Source organism: Ammospiza caudacuta, chromosome 1 (assembly GCF_027887145.1).
Source record: "Ammospiza caudacuta isolate bAmmCau1 chromosome 1, bAmmCau1.pri, whole genome shotgun sequence".
Taxonomy (NCBI): domain Eukaryota; kingdom Metazoa; phylum Chordata; class Aves; order Passeriformes; family Passerellidae; genus Ammospiza; species Ammospiza caudacuta.
In genome coordinates this window covers 101,574,431-101,596,350 of record NC_080593.1, presented here as the reverse complement: position 1 = coordinate 101,596,350, position 21,920 = coordinate 101,574,431, and the positions used below count along the sequence as shown (strand labels likewise).

The following is a 21,920-nucleotide window of genomic DNA, read 5'->3' as shown; positions in this document are numbered from 1 at the left end:
CTCCCACCCTCCCCGTTTTACTGCTTCTGCCTCTTATTAGCCTTATAATAGGTGATGGTGCCCTTTAAACACATTTTCTTTCAGGCTCTTACATGCTGCAATATAAGCAGGAGTATGAGGAAGTATGATGATGTACTTAAAATGGTGTCTTTATATAAGAAATTAGAAGTTAGGCCTTTATTCTGGAGATCTAGATCCACCCACCTGGAGGCAAAGAGATCCTTACCTTCCATTTCCATGACTTCAGTAGGGCATTTGATCACCCTCTGCTGGCTGAGCTGCCCAAGCAGCTGCCAGTCTGCTGGATTTTGGGAGAGTGCCTTTCTGCCCCGGTGGAGTCCCAGCCATCACTTGGGATTTCACTTTGTGCCTCTGAAGCGCGTTACTACGGTTTGGTCACAACAGTTTGGAGTCACTGGCTGCATACAGAGTTCTTTGGTTTTTATTCGAATGGATGGAAGAGAATTCTGCCCCTGGGTCAGATAATCATCTCAGACCCGTTAAATAAGCAGCTGTGACATGCATCATAACAGTGGCCTAAACCACCATATTTTTTCAATATGACACTTCTTCGTTGCTTTTTTTTCCCTTGGCCTGTGGTTGGGCTTACATTAGAAAAACAAACAGCACTTAGCTATAATTAAAAATGCCCTACGGTAAGTGGGATGACAAAACAATGGGAATGCTGTTCATATGGATGAAGTCAAGTGTAAATGAAGTCTAAAAGAATTAAGTTGAATGCAAGGATAAAATTATCTTGTTGGCTAGGCACAGAAAGTATAAAATAAGCCTACCCAATAAATCAGATCTTGCATTTCACAGTAAAAAATCAGATCAGGGTAGTTTTTTTGTATAATGAGGCAAATCCATCTTTTGCTGTAGCAACAGAAACATAACCTTCAATTAATTATTTTAAACTATTTGAAACGCAGTATATTGGTAATTGTAGAGAGTTTTATGCATTCAAGCATATACCTTGAACATGTGTGCAATATACTTATTTATACTACTTGTATTCAGTTTCTAAAAGTAGGAAATGTTCATAATAGTATCCTTAGAATTCCTTTTTTTTTCAAGATAGTCAAGTTCTACCTGGAAGTATGTTTATTAAAATTTTATATTGAAGAACCACTGTATCATATAGTTTTTTTTAAAGTATGCTCCAGACATAATTATGAACATAGTAAGACATAATTATAAGAAGGATTGATATTTTTCAACCTCCAGTAGCTGTCGTCTTGCTTCAGGTTTAGCTGTAGTCAGAGCCTTGCTGACCAACCGACTGATGTTTCACTAATTGCCACTTGAAAATGAAAAGGGAAACTGTCTAGCTTTGAAACATTATTCATGAAAGAAGGATCATGCTGGCACGTTGTCAGAACAGGATCTTTCCCCCCTGTCTTGTCTAGACAGGCCAAGTACAAGACTTTGTACTGAAAAGGTCTCTCTGGTGTGTCATTAGGCACAGTGGTTTAGTCTGGACTGGTCTGGATTCCCTGGTCAGAGCATTTTGAGGTCACTCCTTGTGTTTTGGTACAGACCTCTGCAAGTTTATTTCAGTTTGAAAATACTCTAATATTTGCTTTCTACTACCTCCCTCAACCTCACTTTGGTCCATTTTGCTTTACAAGGAAGGGTGGTTCTCTGGTTTTAGTAAAAGCACTGCTTAAATGCATTCACTAAGCAAACTAATTTAAAGTACTGAAATTTTGTTCACAAGTTGCAAATACCAGATGCTAAGTATATTCTATAGTCAGAAATATTTGTATTCTCATTGGATAATCTCTTTAATTAATTTATCTTATTCCTGCAATACAGTTTTTCTTTGAATATTTCTTTCAGACTTCAACAGAATGTGATTATGCAGACTAAGTTTTGCAAATTTCTGTCCTCCATTAGATATTGTATTTTGTTAGATTTAGGTGTTACTTTTGCAGATGTGTGAGTGAGAAAAAGCGGAAGCCCCATGGATATGCAGGCACTGCTCAGCACTAACCAAAACATCGTTGTGACATCAGCACTGTCCTACAACACTGTCCAACACTGATTATTTGGATCACAAATCCAAATAGCCACCACAGGGGTCTGCTGTGAAGAAGGTTACCTCCATCCCAGCCAGGGCCAGCAGAGGATGACTGCTTCCTTGGCAAATAGGTTAGGTAGGAGACAGAAGGCAATGTGATTTTTGACAACATGCTCCATTTTCAAATCAACACAGAATTCCTGTGGTATTGTGAGCAATGTTCCAGTCAATGTGGGCACAACAAAAAGGGGACAAGAGGCCTCATGACACTTTTTTTCAAAATGCACCTTCACAATGGCTATTTTCACATGTGTGAGGGAATGAGGAAGTAGCCTTAATATTCTACAGGAAAAGTTGATTTAGTCTGCTTTTTGATTCTAAATTTCAGTGTGGTCTCTTATCTATGACAACCCCCCCACTTCACCTTAAATAACAAATCCTTACTTCTGGTTAGTCCTCTTATGATAATGTTAGTTAAACCCCAGAACCTTTAAGACTTTAATGTAGCTATGAAAAATGTAATGCTTCGTCTAGTCTTTTGTGTGAAAACTGTATAATCTGATGGCAAACAGACACCGTGAGCTCTTGGCTTTAACTGCTTTTGACTTGACATCTTGCTTGAGCATTTTACATCAGCCATGGGGGAAGCATGGAAAGCATTACATTAGGACTCAACACAAAGGCACAGGAAAGCAGTAAAAGCTAGCCAAAGTAGCATGCCACATATTCTAACTGCAATATGGTGATTGATTCTTTCTAATAGAAGCATTATGTTCTTTACCACTCCAACTTTACCCTGTGTGATATTCTTCCTTTAATATACCTGGGAAGTTTGAATCCTTTCAAGATGACTCTTCTAACCTTCCAAGATAGCTTTGTTCATTTCTTGTTCCAGTTTCTTCAGAAATGAGTCCTAAAGCATTGTAATTATCAGGTTGCTAATATTGAGCCTGGCTTTTTAAGTCTCCTTTCCAGAAGTAATTGTTAATGACCTTTTCAGTTCCATGGGTTTCAAAGGCTTACTTCATTTGGCTATGATTTTTTTATAGTCTATACTCAGAAGGAATCTATGCCCTTCAATGCCTCTTCAGTTCTTTGTTGTTGCAGAGAAGAACAGAGTAACATACATACAGAGGAAAATAATTTGTTTGTACAGTATTTTATTGATAGGTTAGGGACTGCAGGGTTGGACTGAAAAAAAGCTTAAATTTGAGGACCTCATTTAGGCAAATACTTATTTTATAAGTACTCTTCCACCAAGCAAAATAGATCTGTTTTTTTCCCCTGCAGGAAAGGCTTGTTTTCCTTGCTTTTCATACCTTCTATTTATATTCCTAAGTAACTTTTTATATGTTACACATATTTATGCATACAGTTTTTTATTGCAGCAGGCTCTTGCTGTTATGTATACCAAAATATCATTAATACTCTTGAAAAGTGTTCAGAGTGAAGTCTGCAAATTGCTTTTATCTGTAAAGCAAATGAAAAATGAGAATGAATTTGCTCCCTTTCTCAGTTTCTTTTTCCTCTCCTTTGCTATTATGGTGCTTGCATTATGTAACAGACATGTGTGAGTAAGTGTCACACCTCGGTAACTGATGTAGGGACCTTTTAGAATTGGAGGTCCTGCTGTCTCAGTTCAGACTAAGTTAAGATTAAAGCAAAGTCTTTTGCTGATGCTGTTGAAGATGAACAAATTCTGCCTCTTTGCTGGGAAGGACCAGGAATCATCTCTCTGAAGCAGAATCAGCCAACCCATACTGCAGTGTTAGGGAAGCCCGAGGTTCTGGGACTGGCATTCCTTTAATAAACTGCCTGTGAGAGTTTCTAATTCTGTCTGCTTTGCCTCTGCTTGTGAATGGCAATCACCAGAATTTGTAAACATACTAGTAGTGTAATCATTAAATTTTAGTTTGTCTTGATACAGTGTGTTCTCTGTTCTGTACAAGTATTTTACTTTGGAGCAATCCTAGTGAGAAAGCTTTTCATAATTGTGTGTATATTTTTGTGAACATTTCCTAATTTCATCTCCAGTACTTGCTATAAAGTATACTTGGTCTCATAGGAATTGTTCTCATGACAGAATCATATTTAGGGGAAACTGTTCTCCTTTTTTTTTTTTTTTGTAAAAGAAAAGTGTAAAAGCTACACCATGCCTGCATTTAGCATTCAGACATCTTATAGGCATTTTAGAAGTTTACTAACTTATAAAGAACACTAGCATGTGGGATTTTAATGTGCAGACACCAAGTGCTTGACTGTAATTAGGTGGGAGACTGGCAAATTGGCTTTGGGAAGGTAGTTAAGGAATAATTGTGTCTGAACAGGATTGTTCCTGGTTACAAACTATACTGTTGTCTTACAGCTGATGGCAAGATTTTTTTTTAATGTGGGACAATTATTATTTTTATTAATAGTGCTGTCTTGCCCCAGATATGCAAGGTGCCACACAAACATATATGAGAACACAGTCTTTGTCCAAAGTGAACTATACTCAACATGAGCTGCAAAAAATATTGCTTATTATTGAAAAAGGTGCATTTTTCCAAGTGGCAAATCTGGTTTACTAGTGGTTTGATTCTGGTGATCAGAAATATGTCACATATATATTTATACATGCAATACTGTGAGGACAAAATTGTTTGTGTTGGTCTTGAATTGCCAGAGACCCACCCACCATTATAGCATCTACTTGAAAAAGATTGTCATTTTAGCACTGAAGAAGGCTGGGCATCAATTTTCTCACAATTTTTTCTTTTTTTTTTTCTTTTTTTTTTCTTTTTCCTTTCAGAGTGCAAATTCACCTGCGCCAGTGGTAAATGCTTGTATCTTGGTTCACTGATTTGTAACCAACAGAATGACTGTGGGGATAACAGTGATGAAGAGAACTGCCTGCTTGTAACAGAGCATCCACCTCCAGGCATCTTCAGCTGTGAGTATTGGCTCCTTGTGTGCATCCATGTATGTCAAATATGTCCGGCTACCTCAGAAATCAGTCTTTTTGGAATCTTGATCTGCAGTATGATATCAAGGGAGTATGAGACAGAAAGTAAATAATATTTTTCTCAGAACTAGCAGGGATTTGTGATGCACTTTCCCCAGGACTCTAAATGTGTTAATTTTTAGTTATTCCAAGGAAGTTTGTGCTATGGACATTGTGGTTATAATCATGTGGATCATATGTGGCCTCTGAGAAAGCATAATTAAATATTTGTTTTCAAGATTCTACAAAATATTTTGTGCTCTGTGTAAAAGTCTTTATATGCTAATAAGACTATCAAGAAAATAATAATTTTCTGTTCATAATTCCTGTTAGTTTTATTAGTGCTGAGATCAGCATCATTTGGTAGGTTACTGACCTTTGATATATTTAAAATGTCTTTAGTTACTGTTCTTCAGTGCATAAATATTGCACACAGAGTTTATCACAGGAATTGCTTTCTTAGTGCTTTGTCCTCAGTCATGTCTACTGAAATCAAACTTTGCTTTTGCTTTTGTTTCTTGTGCAATTATTTATTTTTGAACTACAGTTCAGCTTTCTGGATGGGTGATACATTTTTCAGGTACAATAGAAGTATGTTATGTTACTTCTGCTTTCCAGACAGTTTTGTTCGGCCCATACTGACATCCCTCAGTATTCTATTTCACTTCTGATTGTGATTATATCTTAGAAATATCTGTTTTGTTATGCTGTTATTAGTAATAGCAATTATGAGCAGCATGTGTCTGTAATTTTTGTAATTAATGCATGGGGCTATAAGCAGGACAGAAGATGGAGTCAGGTGTTGGATGTCTGTCCTCCTGTACTCTCTAACCTCCAAGTGAACATGTTCCTAAATGCTCTACTCTAAATCATTTAAATCTTGTTCTTTCTGTTACTTTGGTACCTCTGCAGTGATTTCAGTGGCTTTGAAATAATAATCACCTATGTGTTCTTTTATGCTATTTCATTTTATTTTTGTTTTGTTTGGTTTTGAGTGGAACTCTTTCCCAAGTCCCAGACAAGACATAGGCTTTGGGGATGCATCCAAGTCAAAATGTCACGTTTGCCCATAAGGTTGACTTTTGAGTTGTAAAAAAGTTAACATTTTATTATTTATTCATGCAAAACTTTTAAGCATATCTGTAAAGTTCAAATAGAGGAGGTTTTTTTGACTGGGTTACTGTACAGCTCTTCTCTTAAACCAAGCTAGCCAAAACTGTTTGTCCAAAAGGTGGCCACAAAACTCGCAGTGATAGCAGGTGGAGGGAAGGGCTTTGGTGATGAGCAGCAGCTGTGGCATCGCAGGTGGTGGCCCTGCACAGCTGCAGTGTGATGATGGCACTCTGTGAGTTCCTAGGTGGAGCCTCTTAGGTGAAACTCCCAAACCCTTCTTTATCCTGAGGTCTGACAATGAGGGCAACAGTGGTTTTGCAGTATCCCTCTGTGCTGGTGACAGTCTTGCAGTAATCAAGTATCATCTTGGCACCTTCTCCTCAAAAGCCCTTTGGACTCTATAAATGGTTATTTGCTTGACCCAGGATCTACAAACTTCCTGCTCTTCCCCTAAGTCACATCTATCCCTTCTGGTCTTGCTGCAGATCATGAAGACAGGCCTGCCTGGTCAGCTGGCAAGCCATCCCCCTATCCTCCAGTGACATGAAGTTTGTGGTGACCAAACCAAACAAAATGTGTCTGTGACAAACCTTCAGCAAAAGGTTCCCTACTGCTTTCCTGAGAATTACAGTTGGTGTGTTTCATGATCCTGTCTCTGGAAAATCGTGCAAGTTGGCAGCAGTTTTCTTACTTTTAAGTGGACTTGGAGAAAGGCAGTCAGCTTTCTCCTCCAGTCAGCCTTTTACAGCTGTGAGGGCTGTTACCACCCATTCATGGGTGTTAAAAAACACCCCAACAAACAAACCCACCCAAGTTCATTCATATGAATTATGTTTCCTTAAATCTGTTAGAGTTGTTCATTTTCTATGACTGCTTCTAAAATATGGTGTCCAACAGGCTTACTACTTGAGATCGCCCGAGTAGAGTCCAAGTGGAAGAGGGGTAATTATATAAACAGTCTTATTATTAAGTCTTTCAAGAACCCTATTTGCTGGTTTTGCAACATCATTGGAAATGAGGAGTTTGTAGAAGAAATACTGGATGCATTGGTAGGAGGATTTGGAAATGTTTTATTTTTTTGCTCACCTGGTGGCAGGTAGAGCAGTTCATTATTTGTTGCATTTGGGGTTATTGACAGGGTCTGTAGTGTTTTGTTGCAATAGGGACTGTGTGAAAAGTGCTGTTAAATAAAGGAACTTTGGTTTTAAATATAGAAAAACAAATCCCAGTGAAACAGGATCCTAATGGTGAAACAAAGAGAAAAAGAAAATCAAAGCCAGACAGAAAAATAATACAACCATAAACTCTATTTAAATTATATTTATCATGTTCTGGCTATTAAACAGACTACTACATGGTAGAAATCAGTGCCAGTTGGTAATAGGAAACAAGATTATTATGGACACATCAGTTGTGTTGGTTTATTCCAGCTTTGAAAAAATGTTTTTAGAATACTTGCTGAAGTGAGGTCCCCAGGCCTTAGAGGGATGACATGTTGAATTAAGAAATGCGTGCATGCTTTTGCTCAATGATTTTAATGGGAATCCCTACCAGAGTACAACAGAGTGTATGCTCTTGAAATGTCCCAGCTGAGCAGGCTGCCTTTCAACACAGAAGTGCATACATTCATTGCTCTCTCACTAGTAACAAGACGGTAACACAGCTCAATAAGAAAAAAATTAGTATTAACAAAAAAAATCACTTGAGGAATGTTACACCAGGTATTTCTTTCTAGTTAGTGTTACATATAAGCTCTGTTCTTGCATCTTCTTGCTTGTGTGCTGTTCTTAAATGGGAAAGAAACTGTTGAAAGGAGCCACTTATTAGTTTGTGCTGGTTAACATCTAAGCAGGCTATCCTATTTCTCCCTGGGACTGCCCTTGTCTTTACCTACAGCATATTGTCACTACAAGCAGTATGCCTTCCCTTCTGCTGTTTGTTCAAAGAATCCCTTTGTCATGCTGTATTCAAACCTTCTATTCTCCTGTGATAGAAAAAATAGCCAATGTCTAAATAAAGAAATTTTCATATGAAAGTTCTGCTTTAGTTTATTTAAGCAGTATGTGCCGTGTTAGTGGTACCCCATATTTCCCAGCTGCTGAAGCATTTCTCATTTGTGTTCTTGCCAGCAGCCAAATCCAGAATGTCTTGTTGAAACTTCTTGTTCAGTTTACTGAAGTTGCATGGGCAATGGCATAGAAAGATTTTATTTTTGTGGGTGACCTGTTCCCTGGATCTCATGATTATAGGAGATGCTGTCTTACTGTTAGAGGAGTTTGCATCTCCCAGATCTGGTGTTCCTCTCTCTTTGCCATTCTTATATGGCTCCAGTGTACTAACTGTTAATTTAGTCTTTTAAATCACAGAATGATTGGGGTTGGAAGGGACCCTAAAGATCATCTAGTTCCAACCCTCTTGCCATGGAAGGGGCACCTTTTGCTAGAACAGGTTGCTTTAAAACCCCATCCCACCTGGCCTTGAAGACTCCTAAGGACAGGAGCATTCACAGCTTCTCTGGGCAACCTTTTCCAGTGTCTTACTACTCTCACAGTACAGGACTTCTTCCTGCTACCTAATCTAAAACCTATTCTCCTTCAGGGCATTCCCCCTTGTCCTATCACAACATGCCCTTGTAAAAATGTTGCTGCTGAACTCACAGTGTCTCACATGTGCAAAGGAAAACAACAAGTGCATCTCTGAAGCCCTTTGGTTGTCTTAATTTTCCTTTGCTGACTTATAGGTAGGGCAGCCTTTTGCTGCTGCGTGGGCGATTCACTCTGTATAGCACAGAGAAATTGGAGGACAGCTGGGAAAATCCAAGGTGTGTCAGAGTCTGATTTTACATGACACAAGCTGCAATCCAGCAAGTTGATCAAAATACATGCTAAGGCATTTAAGCTGAACATGTTACGGTAACAATTTGCTTGATTTACACCAGGGTGCAGGTTTGGTGATGCATGTTGAAGCACACCTCCCCTCCTCCGTGAGGACACCCACTGCTGCTGCATCTCTCCCTGCAGGTCGCCTTGTGCAGAACCCATGGCAGCTTTCAGTGGGGCTATTTGTTTTTGTTTTCATCAGCTGTAAAGGCTTATTGATTGAGATAATGGAGATGACTGTTCTTTTAAGACTGCTTGGAGGTCAAGGGTGTATTTAACAGCACAAAGCCATGACAGGAAAAATGAGGCAAAGAGTAGGATTTTAAACATTGCAGACTTGGCCTTGGCAGCAGCTTGCCACTCCATGTGACCTGGAGAATTTGGACTCCAAAGAACTGAAACAATGTGCCTGCATCTAGAAGGACGCAGTTCATTTGTTTGAGCATTTCCCTTTGTTTCACAACAAATGATCAGCCTGCCTTGTCCTGCTAAAAGTAAATTAGATTTTGAAATGGGAAGTGTAGTCTGTTGTCTGCAGACTGCAGTATCCAAGTCATGTCTTATTGAGAAGGGTTGTGGTGGTGGAGATTTTAGGGTTTTTAATTGTTTGGTGGAAAACAGTGCAGGTAGTTGTCTTTGCTGTGATCTGTATGTGTTTGTGGGTATATCAAACACAAATATTGACATGCTTGAGAATTTGCAGAAGAATAAAATAAGTGAGAACAAATCCTTCTTGTCATGTGCAAATTATGTCTACATCAAATTTCAAGTTGTCAGCATTGATGGAGGTGATGTGTCATGGCTGTTTTGGCATAGAAGAGTTTGCTGTAGGAGTTCATTTTCCTCTGCAAGGTAAAAAAACCCAAACAAATCAAATATATAGCTCTCCCTTTCACCACCCCCACCTACTGCTGTCAGCTCTGAGCTTTGTAGGGATCTGCAGGGGGTTGGAGAATGATTCTGTTTTAAAAACAAAAAGCTCAATCAAAGGAAAATATTTTGTTTAAAGAGACCTTTGGCATCCCCCTCTGACTGTGACACCGAATTTGTGCTGATAAAAACAACTGCTTAGATTTACATTTTGATTGTGCTTCTGCTTTCATGTGTGCCGGGCTGTCCCACTTCAGGTGAAATTTATCCATTTCTTTAAATATTTAGCAGTCTAGCGTTGATGTTAATGAAAGTCTGGCACTGCTATTTTGAGCATTGCAACAATGATAGTAATTTTCAGTGTCAGATTACTGCTTCTCGGAGGAAAAGGGAGATGGGAGGAGGGAAGAGCAGGAAAAAAAAAAATTGTTTCGGCTCTAATAGAGTTTGTCATCAGCCTGGCTGTGCCAGACAGATGGATCATGAATACTGTCTAGACGCTCTCTGCCTGAGTGGAGCTGTGGTCTCTAAGGACAAGCAGTGAGACGCCGGCTTAAGTGACTGGGGAGAGGCAGGACGTGCTCCCCTCCCGCAGATAGCGAGCCGGGCTGGGCCTGCCGCCGGCCTGGGGGCCGCTCAGTGCGGGCCTCAGCCGAAACGTGGCTGCTGGGGGGCTGTGGGGGGAAAGGAGAGGCGTGTTGGTACGATAGGATTGATTTCAGCCGCGTCTGCCCAGGGACTGCGGGCTGGGCTAGCCGGGAGTGTGGATCTCGGGAGGGGGGCATTGGAGCCCGCATCTGGCCATAAAGAACACGCTGTAAAAGAGTGCCGGTCACCTGTATTTATCAGCTGCTTTAGCCACAAAAGTGACTAAAGTATACGCTGGAAAATGCTGACTTCCTTGCTTACGTTTTCTTTATTTGGCCCCTTGCTCAGAAGGATTCATCTGTTTCCCTAGCCGGGCTGTTGGCATGAGGTTTCATGAGGCCGCCTTTGGAAAGGAGAAGCTGTGGGTAAGCAGGTGAGACCCACAGCCTGGGGCACATCTTGTGCTGTTTAGTGATCTCTCGTGCTGTTACTTGTCCCTTCTCTGTCACCAAGCACAGTTAATGATAAGGAAATTTCTCATGTAGATGGAGCAAAAAATATTTTTTGACCAGCAGAGTTTTAACAAAAACTCAATTTGAGACATATGCTAACTTATTTAAAATCAGGATGTTTTCTGGGGTTCAGATTGCAGAATAAATAATAGTACTTTGGATTTCAGTTCTGTGTGTATGTCATTAAATACTAGACTGATATTTTTATTTAGAAAACCCAATTGGTTTTCAGCCTATAGTGCAGTCTTGTTTCTTGAAGTGCTATAATCAGGTTCTGTGCTTTGTTCTGAAATATTTTCCCCCTTGCATATTTTTAAAGCACATTATGGAACGTTAGCAATTATATGATCTTGAAAATTTGGAAAAGAGCAAAACATTAAAGTGACTGTTGTATATAATTTTCTTAAAATTCTGTTTTTTAAAAAATACTGTATTCCCTGGCTTTTAATAAATGAAATAGAATCCTGGTCCCATGAATGCTGTAACAAAACTGCAGTGGAAGTCACTAATGTTGGAGTTTACCTATTCTTCCCCTAAGGCCTGACACTGTGAGTGACTTGGACAAGCCAGACACACACACATATGTGGCCAATAACAACCGTGAAACGTGCTGGTACAAAATTAGGTGTTTGCATCTGCTTATCAACAGGGCTAAACTGGGCTCCTGGTAAGGAATTTCCATTTCACAAAGTTTACAGCTGAACATTAATCACATATTTATGGTTAAAGAGAGAGAGAGAGAGAGAAAAACTCACAATACTGTGCAGATAAAAATGTGGGAATCTCAGTAGCTCTGAAATGCTATTTTGTTCATTCTCAAAGTATGTAAGTCATTTGTATCACATTTAATCAAGATGTAGAAAAAAATGTTCTTTAAATTTGTTTGTGTTTGCTCTTCATGCACATTTCATTCACCCTTCCATCAATTCCTGTCAACTTTTAGGAAACTTCATCCATTACTAAATGTTACTTCTCAGAATGATCATGTTGGGTGTGATTTCTCCTGTCCCCTTTTTTGGCTACTGATTTCTTACAAATGCAAATTGTAAGCTCTCAAAGTATACTGTGTAATAAAATCTTCATTCAAAGACTGATTTTTATGTCTCTTAGAAAATGATTAAGCTTCAGGTTGGAAATCTCAGAGCAGAACTGCCAGGCACGATGGGACTTCGTATCTTACAGATACACTTGGCTCTTAAAGTCACCAGAGCTCCTCCTGGACCTTTGTGAGCCTGGGAAACGACCTCTCACACACTCTGAGGGCATTCTTTGTACACACTGGTCCTCCACCAGAAGTGCATGGTAGCATAAACATCTCATCAATGTGGGTGTAAAACTCAAGTATGAAAGCCACAGTGCAGTCTCATACCACAGGCAAGATGCTCCCCTGGAAAGAGAATAAACTGAGAGACAATTATTTTGAGACATTATTTCACATATACCTAGTAGGTGCTTGAACACAACATCAGAAATCATTTAGGTTGTGACTGAGCAACTTTTGTTACTTTCATTTTCAGTCCACATTAGTAAGTGTTGTCCATTGCTGCCCTTCCCTGCTACATTTTCATTTGCAGGGGTCACACTGTACTGTGCGCTAGACAGCTAGGTTTGCTTAGCTAAACCACTGTAAGTTTTAGATGCAGCTCTGAAATCTTGCTGTGTGAATTTTACAGCCACAGTTTTCCCCATGATTCATTCAAATCACGTTGGTTATTGCTGGTAAATACTCCTTAGGAGGAGCACTGCATTTGTGCTGTTTGCACTTGGCTACTACAAGCCTGGAGGAGCCACTGGGACCTATTTCTTCTGTACAGCATTAGATGCTGTTCAGGTGCTTAGGCAGAATGAAGATAAATTATATTTTCTTATAGTTTAAAGTGTTTTGTTAAGGTTTAATAAAAAATAATGTTTAAAAAAATCCTCACAAGAAAGGGACATTAAGTTAGACCAGATCACCTTCCTTCTCTAAGAATGTTGCAGACTGTGATGTTTGATTGCTTTTCATTCTGCAGATATGTATCTGACCATTATCTCCAGAAATTCTTCATCTCCCTGATGAAATTACCCACTTTAACTTTTCCTAAGCAAGCTCATCTTCTACTTCTGCTGTAAAGTAACAGTTTTAGAGATTAAGGTGAATTGGGAGTTTACGTCTAAGTTCTGGTATGGATATATGCACACTGAAATATTTCTGACTGAAGTTTCTATGTAAATTACCAGCATCATGCTCAAAGAAATCCATGCTTTTCAGTGATCTCTAAAATGGTCTGTGTTGTGAGTGAAATTATGTTTTTCCATACCATGTAGTGTTTAACCAAAGCATGTTGCTTTGGTCATTAGTGTGTAGCTATTTTTCTCAGACTGGAAAGCCTGAGAAATCTTTATGCTCTTCATAGTTTTGCAAGTGCTTGAAAGTGGCACAAGCCACTGTTGCCTCCTGTGGTTGCTCCCTCACTTTCTCCTGTGCAAGTGTTAGTGCAGGCACACAGGAGTTGGGTTGGAGACTGGTCTGGTTCTGCTGAGCTCTGAGAAATGTGCACTTTGCTTTAGCTGGTGTTCATGACCTTGATTCTGTTCTCAGCTCAGCTCTGCAGAGTCTTGTGCCTGCACAAAAGCAGAGGGAGATACAAGGGGCTCTGTTCAGTTGTGGCTTATCCTAGAATGGTTTAAGGTTTCTGTACCTTAGTCCCTGCCCCTCTAAAGTACATGCTAGTAGACTTTTCCCTGAATACAGAAGTGTTTGGGAATTAAGAACTAACAGTTGCTTTCCCCATTTTCCATAATTCTGAAAATCTCATTATTTGTCACTCTTTGTAATAGAAAAATGAAATAGAAGAGTGAAGTACAAGACTGGATCTCTTGGGACCATCCATGGGCTTGGGCTCTTTTGGCCTGAACCCAGGGTAGTACAATGTAATATACCATTTTGGTATATTACTTAGTTATCCAAGTGCAGCTCAGCTTAAGTCATAGGGCTTTATTGGAATAATGCTAGCTAGTTAAATGACTATATAGGAACAACTCTCCTGGGTCAGATCAAAGGCCCCTCTAGCTCACCATCAAACCTAGAACTGGCCATTGCAGATGCTAAGTGAAAGAGTAAAAGCTAATTAGATAAACAGTTCTGCTTTTCCCAGTAAACCTGATTCCTTGGAGAAATGCTTCATTGCTTTGCATGAAGAGCATGGGGCTTATGTCCTCTGGAGAGAATTTAGCATTTAGAAAGGGCAGAACTGGGGTAAAGAGAAAACACCTCATTTCTGAAGTGTGAGAATAAGCAAAGATCCACCAACCCTTCACTAACCAGTAGATGTGTGGGCACCGTTGGCTTCTTCTGTATGCAGAGCATACTTTTCATATTGAGGCGTTCTGAATGTAGGACACGAGCTAGAAAGGTGCTGAATTCATGTCAGCTGGTCTATTTGCCTAGGTATTTTCACTTATTTTGTGAGGAACATGGACTTTTAGTTTCTCTAAGTTTACTGTTTTTTTCTGAGGGATGTTGTGGGTTTTTTAGTCAGGATTTGTGGACTGTGTGTCAGCTTTATAGTTAATGGTGAACCAAGTTCATCTGGCAGGCTTAAATTTGTCTTGGCTGTTTAAGAAAACAAATGCACTCACAAAGCTGCACGTAGAAAACACAGTTGTCACCTGTGACTGTGTAGCACACAAGCATCAGATACCGTGGGTGTACACGTGTATCTTAGAGCAGGCTTGGCCTTATTTTTGTTTTCTATACATGTAGGTTGTGTGCAAACCGAAGGAGTGAATACAGACTGGTTAGAGTTAAGAAAAATACCAGCAACATAAGAAATATCTATAATTAGCTTCTACAAAAACACAAATTGGTATTTCTATCTTTGTTTAAAAACAACTGTTCTTTTAATTACAGGTTAAGGCTTAAAATCATGACTAAAAGAGGATTTCACATTCTATTTAGACCATAAATGAGACAGTGGAACCAATTCTTTATACTGAGTTACTGTTAGGAGCTAACAGAAAACAGATCAGGACAGTGAGTTGCTAAATCACTTGTGTTTTGTGTGTGTTAGATGACTTTTCTTACTTAACAATGCAGTCTAAGGTGCATTTATCGAACACAGCATTGTCCAACCATACCTGATAAGATCACAGGTCTGCTTATCTTTCCAGCAGTATTGCTACACTGATAGTTTCTTCCTTCCTTCTCAGTTTCCTCCTTCTTCTCTCCTTCTGTTCAGTATCACTGTGTAATAGTTTCATGAAACCAAAACACATGAGGGATCTGGGGGGGCAGAGACAATAGTGATGCATTATGTGAATACTGAGTCTGACACCTAGTAGCACCTTGATAGAAATAGAAAGCTGTGATCACAGTATTAAAATATGCTAACAAGCTGAAGGAGCTAATGGGCTTAATTTTTACAGTGCAGATGTTAATCCAGCACTTGTGCTGAATGCAATCACAAATGTGTGGGGGCTGATGGTGATGTTATTGTGTTCTTGGCAGCACAGTCCTCCAAAACAATCCTCCTTTCTTTGATATTTTACTAAGAGTTAGAATGTTCTTTTTTGTGGTCCAAGATAACAAAGGTATAAACAAATTGATATGACTAAGGCTGGTTGGGCCAGGGCCATCTTTATTCAAATAGGGGTTCTGTAAGAATCGGTGTGCCCCTGTGTTAGGTGATGGAGATTGCTGTTCTAGTTCTTGGATAGCTCATGCCCCACATCTCCTACTAAATTTCAGATTGTTTTATTGTTCTTGGTTTCAAAACTGAGCTCATCGAGCCAGAATAAACCATTTGCTTTGAGAAACTGTAGAGCCACAGTGTGATCTAAAGCTCAACTCCCAGTCTTTCCCAGAGAAGAGTCGATAGTCTCCTGGAGAACGGTCACAGTGGCCTGCATTCCACTCCAGTGCCTCAGCCTCACCACCCACCTCGTGGCATTTCAAATGGTCACACTCCTCCTTTCTGTTCAGGGCTTTGCAGATAATGAGAATGATGCTGCTATCCTGTGGAACCTTTCATCTCTTTCAATAGGAAATGATCTTGACTGACTTCCAGCAGATTCGGATATTCCTGAAGAAATTGCCTTTTGTACCAGTCAAAGATTAGCTAGGCGTTGATGGGCATCATTATGTTGCAAACCTCTCCGGTTTTTTTTTTCCCCTCTCCCTAACAAAAGTGCTGGCTTGTTTAATTACCAGCAGGAAAGGTGCACATGGCTTTTGTTTCTAATCAGGTGCATCTCTCACTGTGAATACCTGTCACTTTTGATAGGCTATAACAATGTAGGTGATCAGTCAGCTGACCCTGAGTATTCAGGGCTGGTGGTGCTCCTCCAGCAAATAAATTTGCTGCGGTATAGAGCACAGGTTTCAAACCATGTCCCCTGTTGACGAGCATCTTAGATAATGTGCAAGGAAAATAAATTTCACTGATGTTAGAAAACTAAAGGAAGGACTGAAATGATATGAGGAATCATCAGTTAGTGAATAGGGCTTACCACCAGTTCCACGTTTGCTTGACATCTCTGCCACCAACTTCCTGTGCAATCCTGATGAAATAATTCTTTGTTTTCTTTCTGAATTTCCTTATTTTAAAAAGGGAGAGTATGATTTTCATCTACTTTGCAGAAGTAATAAAAGAAGATGAAATTTTTATGTGGTTGAAAAACATGAAAAGGGACATTAAGCTGTAATAGCCTCAGAAAATGGGTATTATGTGCTGGAAAAAAGTGCAATTATATGCCGACAGAGAGAAGAAAAAAATTGAAAGTATGTGCTTTGTGTTGTACATTAACATTAACACATACTGTCTGTTATTAATACAAGTATAATTTTTTACTTGTGTGGCAACAAGGAAATGGATATGCTAGACAGTTTCTAAGTAGGTACATAAAAATTGGGTACACAATTTGTATTAAAATGTGAGTAGAGACAAAAGATGAGGAAAGAGTTTCATCAGTCAACTGTAATTCCACAGGTGAAGCAGAATTTCCTAAAACGTGGTGAATGTAATGCAACATAATGATGTTTGGTGGTGTGTTAGTGAAGTTTGAAAAAGATCTTTGGAAGGATTTAATCAAATGAGGTTACCAGTCAACAGAATGATGAATGAAATTCAATCTTGATTAATGCAAGTAATTCATACTGGAGGGCAAAGTACTATACATTTTATTAGGTCCTAATTAATTGTGTAATTTAGGGAAAAGGACCACTAAAAAGCATCACTATGAAAGGCTGAATGAAGATCTCTTTGGAGAATAGAGTTGTGGTCAGATAAAAGTATTTTGAGTCAATAAAAATAGGATGTGAAATGTTATGATGCTGCTACATAAATCAACATTTAACCTTTATTTAGAATGATGTGTTGCTGCAGCACAGAAACTTACTGTAGATGTTGAAAACATAGGAAAAAAACCCAGAAAGAACTGTGAACAGACCTAGATATGTATAGAGCCCAAATATTTTGGAATCATTTGCGTTTGAGTGTAGGTAAAGAGTGGGGAAATAAAGAGGTACAGAGAACTCAGGGTGTGGAACAGAGGTGGCTCAGGCACTCGGTGTGTGTGGTAAGATTAGAAGATCATTCAGTACAATTCAAAGCTGATACAAAAGAAATCTTTTCGCTGTCTTTAGGCTGTATAGCTCATTACCATGCAATGCTTTTGAGGCCAGGATTTAGCAATACTTAAAGAAAGGAAGCCTCTCAATACCAAGTCCACTTGTGTGTAATTTATCCAGGGGGTGGTCGTTAAGAAATGTATAAGGCTGAAGTTTCAGGCATTCAGTTAATTTTTAGCTACAACGTCATGTTGAGAGCTTGGGAGGACATTTTCTCATTCTTTTGGACAACTGAACACCCTTATCCAGGGTGAAACTGCATGTGGGTTCCTAAATTTGGTGTGAAACTGAAGTCCATAATAAGTGGCTTATAATACTCCTTGTGGCAGCTGTGATCAAAATCCTTATGTGGAGTTTCCCTGACTTAAGTACTTACTGATATTGTGTGTAACAACCTTCTGTCATATTTCAACACAGAAATCTTGACTGCCTTGTGTATCTGTGTTTCATAGAAGGTGGTTATCTAGTGAGGCTGGCACACTGAGTTGCTCAACAAGTGAAAACTGTGGTATCTCTGCCAGCCTGTGCTGATTCCTGCTGCACACCATGCTGTAGCCCTGGGAGGGGTGTTGAGCACATCTCCAGCACAGGAGAGCACGCTGATGGGAAGAGTTTACTAGGAATTACAAAGGAAGCCGGTTTAAGCAAGCAAGGATTAGAATTAAGTGTGTTGCAATATGGATTGGTATTTGATTCTTTGAAGTTTCCTGCAGCCCTCCTGTCCATTCAACCCATGCAGTTAATAAACCAGATCCTCAAAAATGTCTACTCCTTAAACATGGTGTACTGAACTCCATATATAAATGCCCAACATTAGTGGACAGCACTTGCAGGTCTTCTCTTCCTGTAGGAGGTGATAACAGTTTCTTTGCCTATTGCAACACGAGCTCTCCATTAATTAGGACTTTGGGAGAGAAATGTGTGTAGGCTGTGAACATGCGGAGTAATGCAGAGGTGGGAAACAGATGTGTGGTCATAGATGCACCACCAGCTATTACTCAGATACCATCCTCCAGCTAATTAGTGCCTGGAATGTTGAATAACGTTGGTGTTGGTGTGATTGCTTGAGTGCAGTCCTGCATCTGCCTTTCACACTTGTCTCAATCGCTGCACAGTCCCATAAGTAACATGCTTCAATTAAAATTGTTTTGAAAGTGATGTGTCTAGAACTTCCTTGTTACAACAGATTAATTTCTTGGTGTAGATTGCTGTAAGTACAGGGCCATCAGCTCTCTGTGCCCTTGAAGGGCTAGCATTTGGCTTAACACTGGAGGGGAAATCTGACTCATCCATTTTGCTTCCTTTCATGCTAATGGACCCAGTGTGTGCCATCTCAACTTTAAACTACCCCCTTGGTGATTCTCACTGTACCCCTTTCAGTGATGAGACAGCAAAGAGGAGCCAATTTCTGAGCTGCCATAGCTGGGGAAATGATGGGATAATATTACCTGTGTGACAAGCAGCTCTTTAGGAAAACTACTGCAATTTATCCTAAGTTTGTGTTTTGCTGTGTTATCGCTTAAGAATTTTCATGCAAAGTATTTTCCAGCTGTTATATGTCCTAAAAAAACCATGCATGCTTGCACACACATGAACATGTATTCTTAGAACAGACTTTTTTCTTTTGTGAAGTCCAGATCCAAGATATGTTTCAGTCCTGCACATTATTAGAGGAACAAGCAGTAGCAGACAGCACAATTAGAGTTGCCACACTGGGGTTATAAATTATCTACTACTCTATACTGTGCTGTGTTCCAGGTAAAAGGCACATCTGTAGATCAGAGTGACTCTGAATGTGATGCCAGAACATAAATACAGAGATGATTTTCCTCTGATCCAGTTTCTTTATTTGTAAAATGCTTGTGAATTAGAAGACCGTTTCTAAACTTCCAGGTAACTGGGCAATAATCCCTCTTTTCCCCTCCCCTTCTCCCCCTGCTTATCTTCCCTTCCCACAGAATACTAAAATACTGTTTTTCCTCCCACAGTTGAAAGATGTATTTTGCAGAATACAGATGAGATATTTGTCGGCTAGCAAAGAATAAAGCAAAACGAGACATGTCTTTCAGGTACAAATAGGGCTTTAGAGATCTCTATTGGAGAGCCTAATTTCTATGTGAGCAAAACTGTTTCTCCATATTGCTTGGAACACTTCAGCTGTGTACTTGGCCATACTTTCTAGTATGGATTTTATAAGGACATCATTTGTCACGATAATAATTGTGTACAAAAATGTTTATGCACAATAAAAATGGATTTCAGAGACCTTTGAATTGCACCCACAGATACAAAATTTTGCAGTGCTTTTCAATATACTGAGCTGGATTAAATTATAGTAATAATAATAAATAGGATTCCTCTCTCCATTCTGCAGGGCTAACTAAACCTAGTGCTTTGAAGCATATCGGGTTTTCTTTGTTTTTAATATTTCTAATTTTTGGCCTCTCTAGTGAAAAAGGTGAAATATTATTTAAATATAAAAATCTTGCTTGCAGAGTGCATTTTCATTACACTGGTGGTCTCTGAAAAAGAGCAATCACAGACTTTTCAGCATATTTTAAACTAGGTGGATAAGTGGTTATTACAGGGAATGTGTTGGGGTTTTTTTCCCCAGCTAAATAGAAAAATTACGTTAGTAAACTACAGACTGCGTAGACTTTTTATAGAAATTGTTTTCTTTAATTATGTCATATATAAGCCCCAGTCAAAAGGTATATTTGTCCCTGATTTCAGCAGCAGTTAAGTCATTTAAGTAGGAGCTAGACACACAAATGTGTTCTATATGTGACCATAGTAGCTATTTAAGCTGAGGATTTAAGCAGACAGAATGTAATTATCCCCATTGCAAGACTAATACACAAGGGAAAAATGCCATAGGATTTTGTAATAGCAGCAAGTGGTCAAGACATTACATTTATGCTTTGCTAGTTTTACCAGCTGTGTCTCATTCCATTATTCAGACAGACAGACAGACAGACACATACACACACACACACACCTCTCTTCTAATTAATTATAGTTGTCTACCAGTGGGGGAGGAAAAAAAAAAGAACTCCAGAGGTGATTTTCCAGAGAAAATCTGATTCCAGAGTGGGGCCACTGCAAGAAATCTGCAGATGTGATATAGGTTTTTGAGGTTTAAAAATCTTTGATCATCACATGAATCTGAAATAGAAATGCAGTTACCGGGATTTTCTTAGTGATCTATTTATCTCAGTTAAAACCAAAAGAAAATATCAGAAAAATACTTTGGTTTTTCTGCTTCATGTTATGCATGAAGCTGCATCTATCCATGATCCACAGTGACAGAATCTCTGGGAAACGGTGAAGGCAGGGCACTGTGTGTTAGAAACCAGGGTTTAATGTGCTCCTTCCAGAGGACAGGTAGGGGTGATGATACCCCATCACCTACATTCCTAAACTGTTAATCTTTAAAAAAAAAAAAAACTTCTATTTCACATGGCATTATATTCCCTTGCCAACAGTGCCTTGCTCTCTGCTGAAGTACAATGTTTGTGAAGGAGAGCTGGCTGAGCACGAACACTGGGAAATAGAAATGAAAAAGTGACAAATACATGAGTGTTTGAAGATTGTAGAATAGTGTTTTTGGTTTTTTCACATCTTTGGTAGAGGGCTGGGGTAGAAGATGGTCTTTTAAAGGTTCTTGAATACAAATAAGCAAGCATCTAATCCTTTCAGTTGCAGAGGTGTTTGTTTTTTACATGACTGAATCACTTGCTCTCTCTCCTAAAGGCATCAGCCCTGGTCTCTAAATGCTCCTGCTGGCCTTTGAATCTTGTCAATATTGTATTTTTTCAACAGGAATTAAAGCCTCATCTTGACTTTGTAGCCTCCATTTGATTCCTTCACAGGCTAATTGCAGGCCTTTGACAGTGTGTTGAAGTTAGGCATGGATAAAACATGTTTCATGGACATGAAGCCCTTACAATGCATTGCAGTTTTGCACAGTATTTCTGCTGCTCATAGGAGTAATTGTATTCTGACAGAGCTTTTAATTTGTTATGTCACATGTCTGTAGTGTAAATTGCCTTAAAAGAGTTTAGACTTCTACAAAACGTTGCATTGACTAGTTTCAAAAGTGACAATCCTCAGAAAAAACACCTGGGCTTTCTAGGTGTGTCCATGAAGGATGGAGAAACAGGGACAGTACAAGTCTGAGAGTGAACAGATTGGGTGAGATTTGGTGGAGAGACTGGAAGATGGATAACTTGTGGTAGGCAGAGGGAGGCTGCCTGACGAGTCAGTAGGTGGGAAGAAAGCAGGAGGTGTGGCAGGTTGTGGGAAGAAGAAGTTGCTGGAGTTCCCAAAGACATCGCCCTGC

General features: G+C 39.4%; 1 protein-coding gene across 2 annotated transcripts in view; it reads left to right on the top strand.

Moving 5' to 3' along the window:
• LDLRAD4 (low density lipoprotein receptor class A domain containing 4) overlaps positions 1 to 21,920 on the top strand; it is a 295,155-nt gene that overhangs the window by 141,553 nt on the left and 131,682 nt on the right. For both annotated transcript variants that reach the window (XM_058800672.1, XM_058800664.1), the window contains one exon: positions 4,815 to 4,955. In XM_058800672.1, the coding sequence (XP_058656655.1) occupies positions 4,815 to 4,955 (141 nt within the window). The remainder of the gene's footprint in view (positions 1 to 4,814; positions 4,956 to 21,920) is intronic.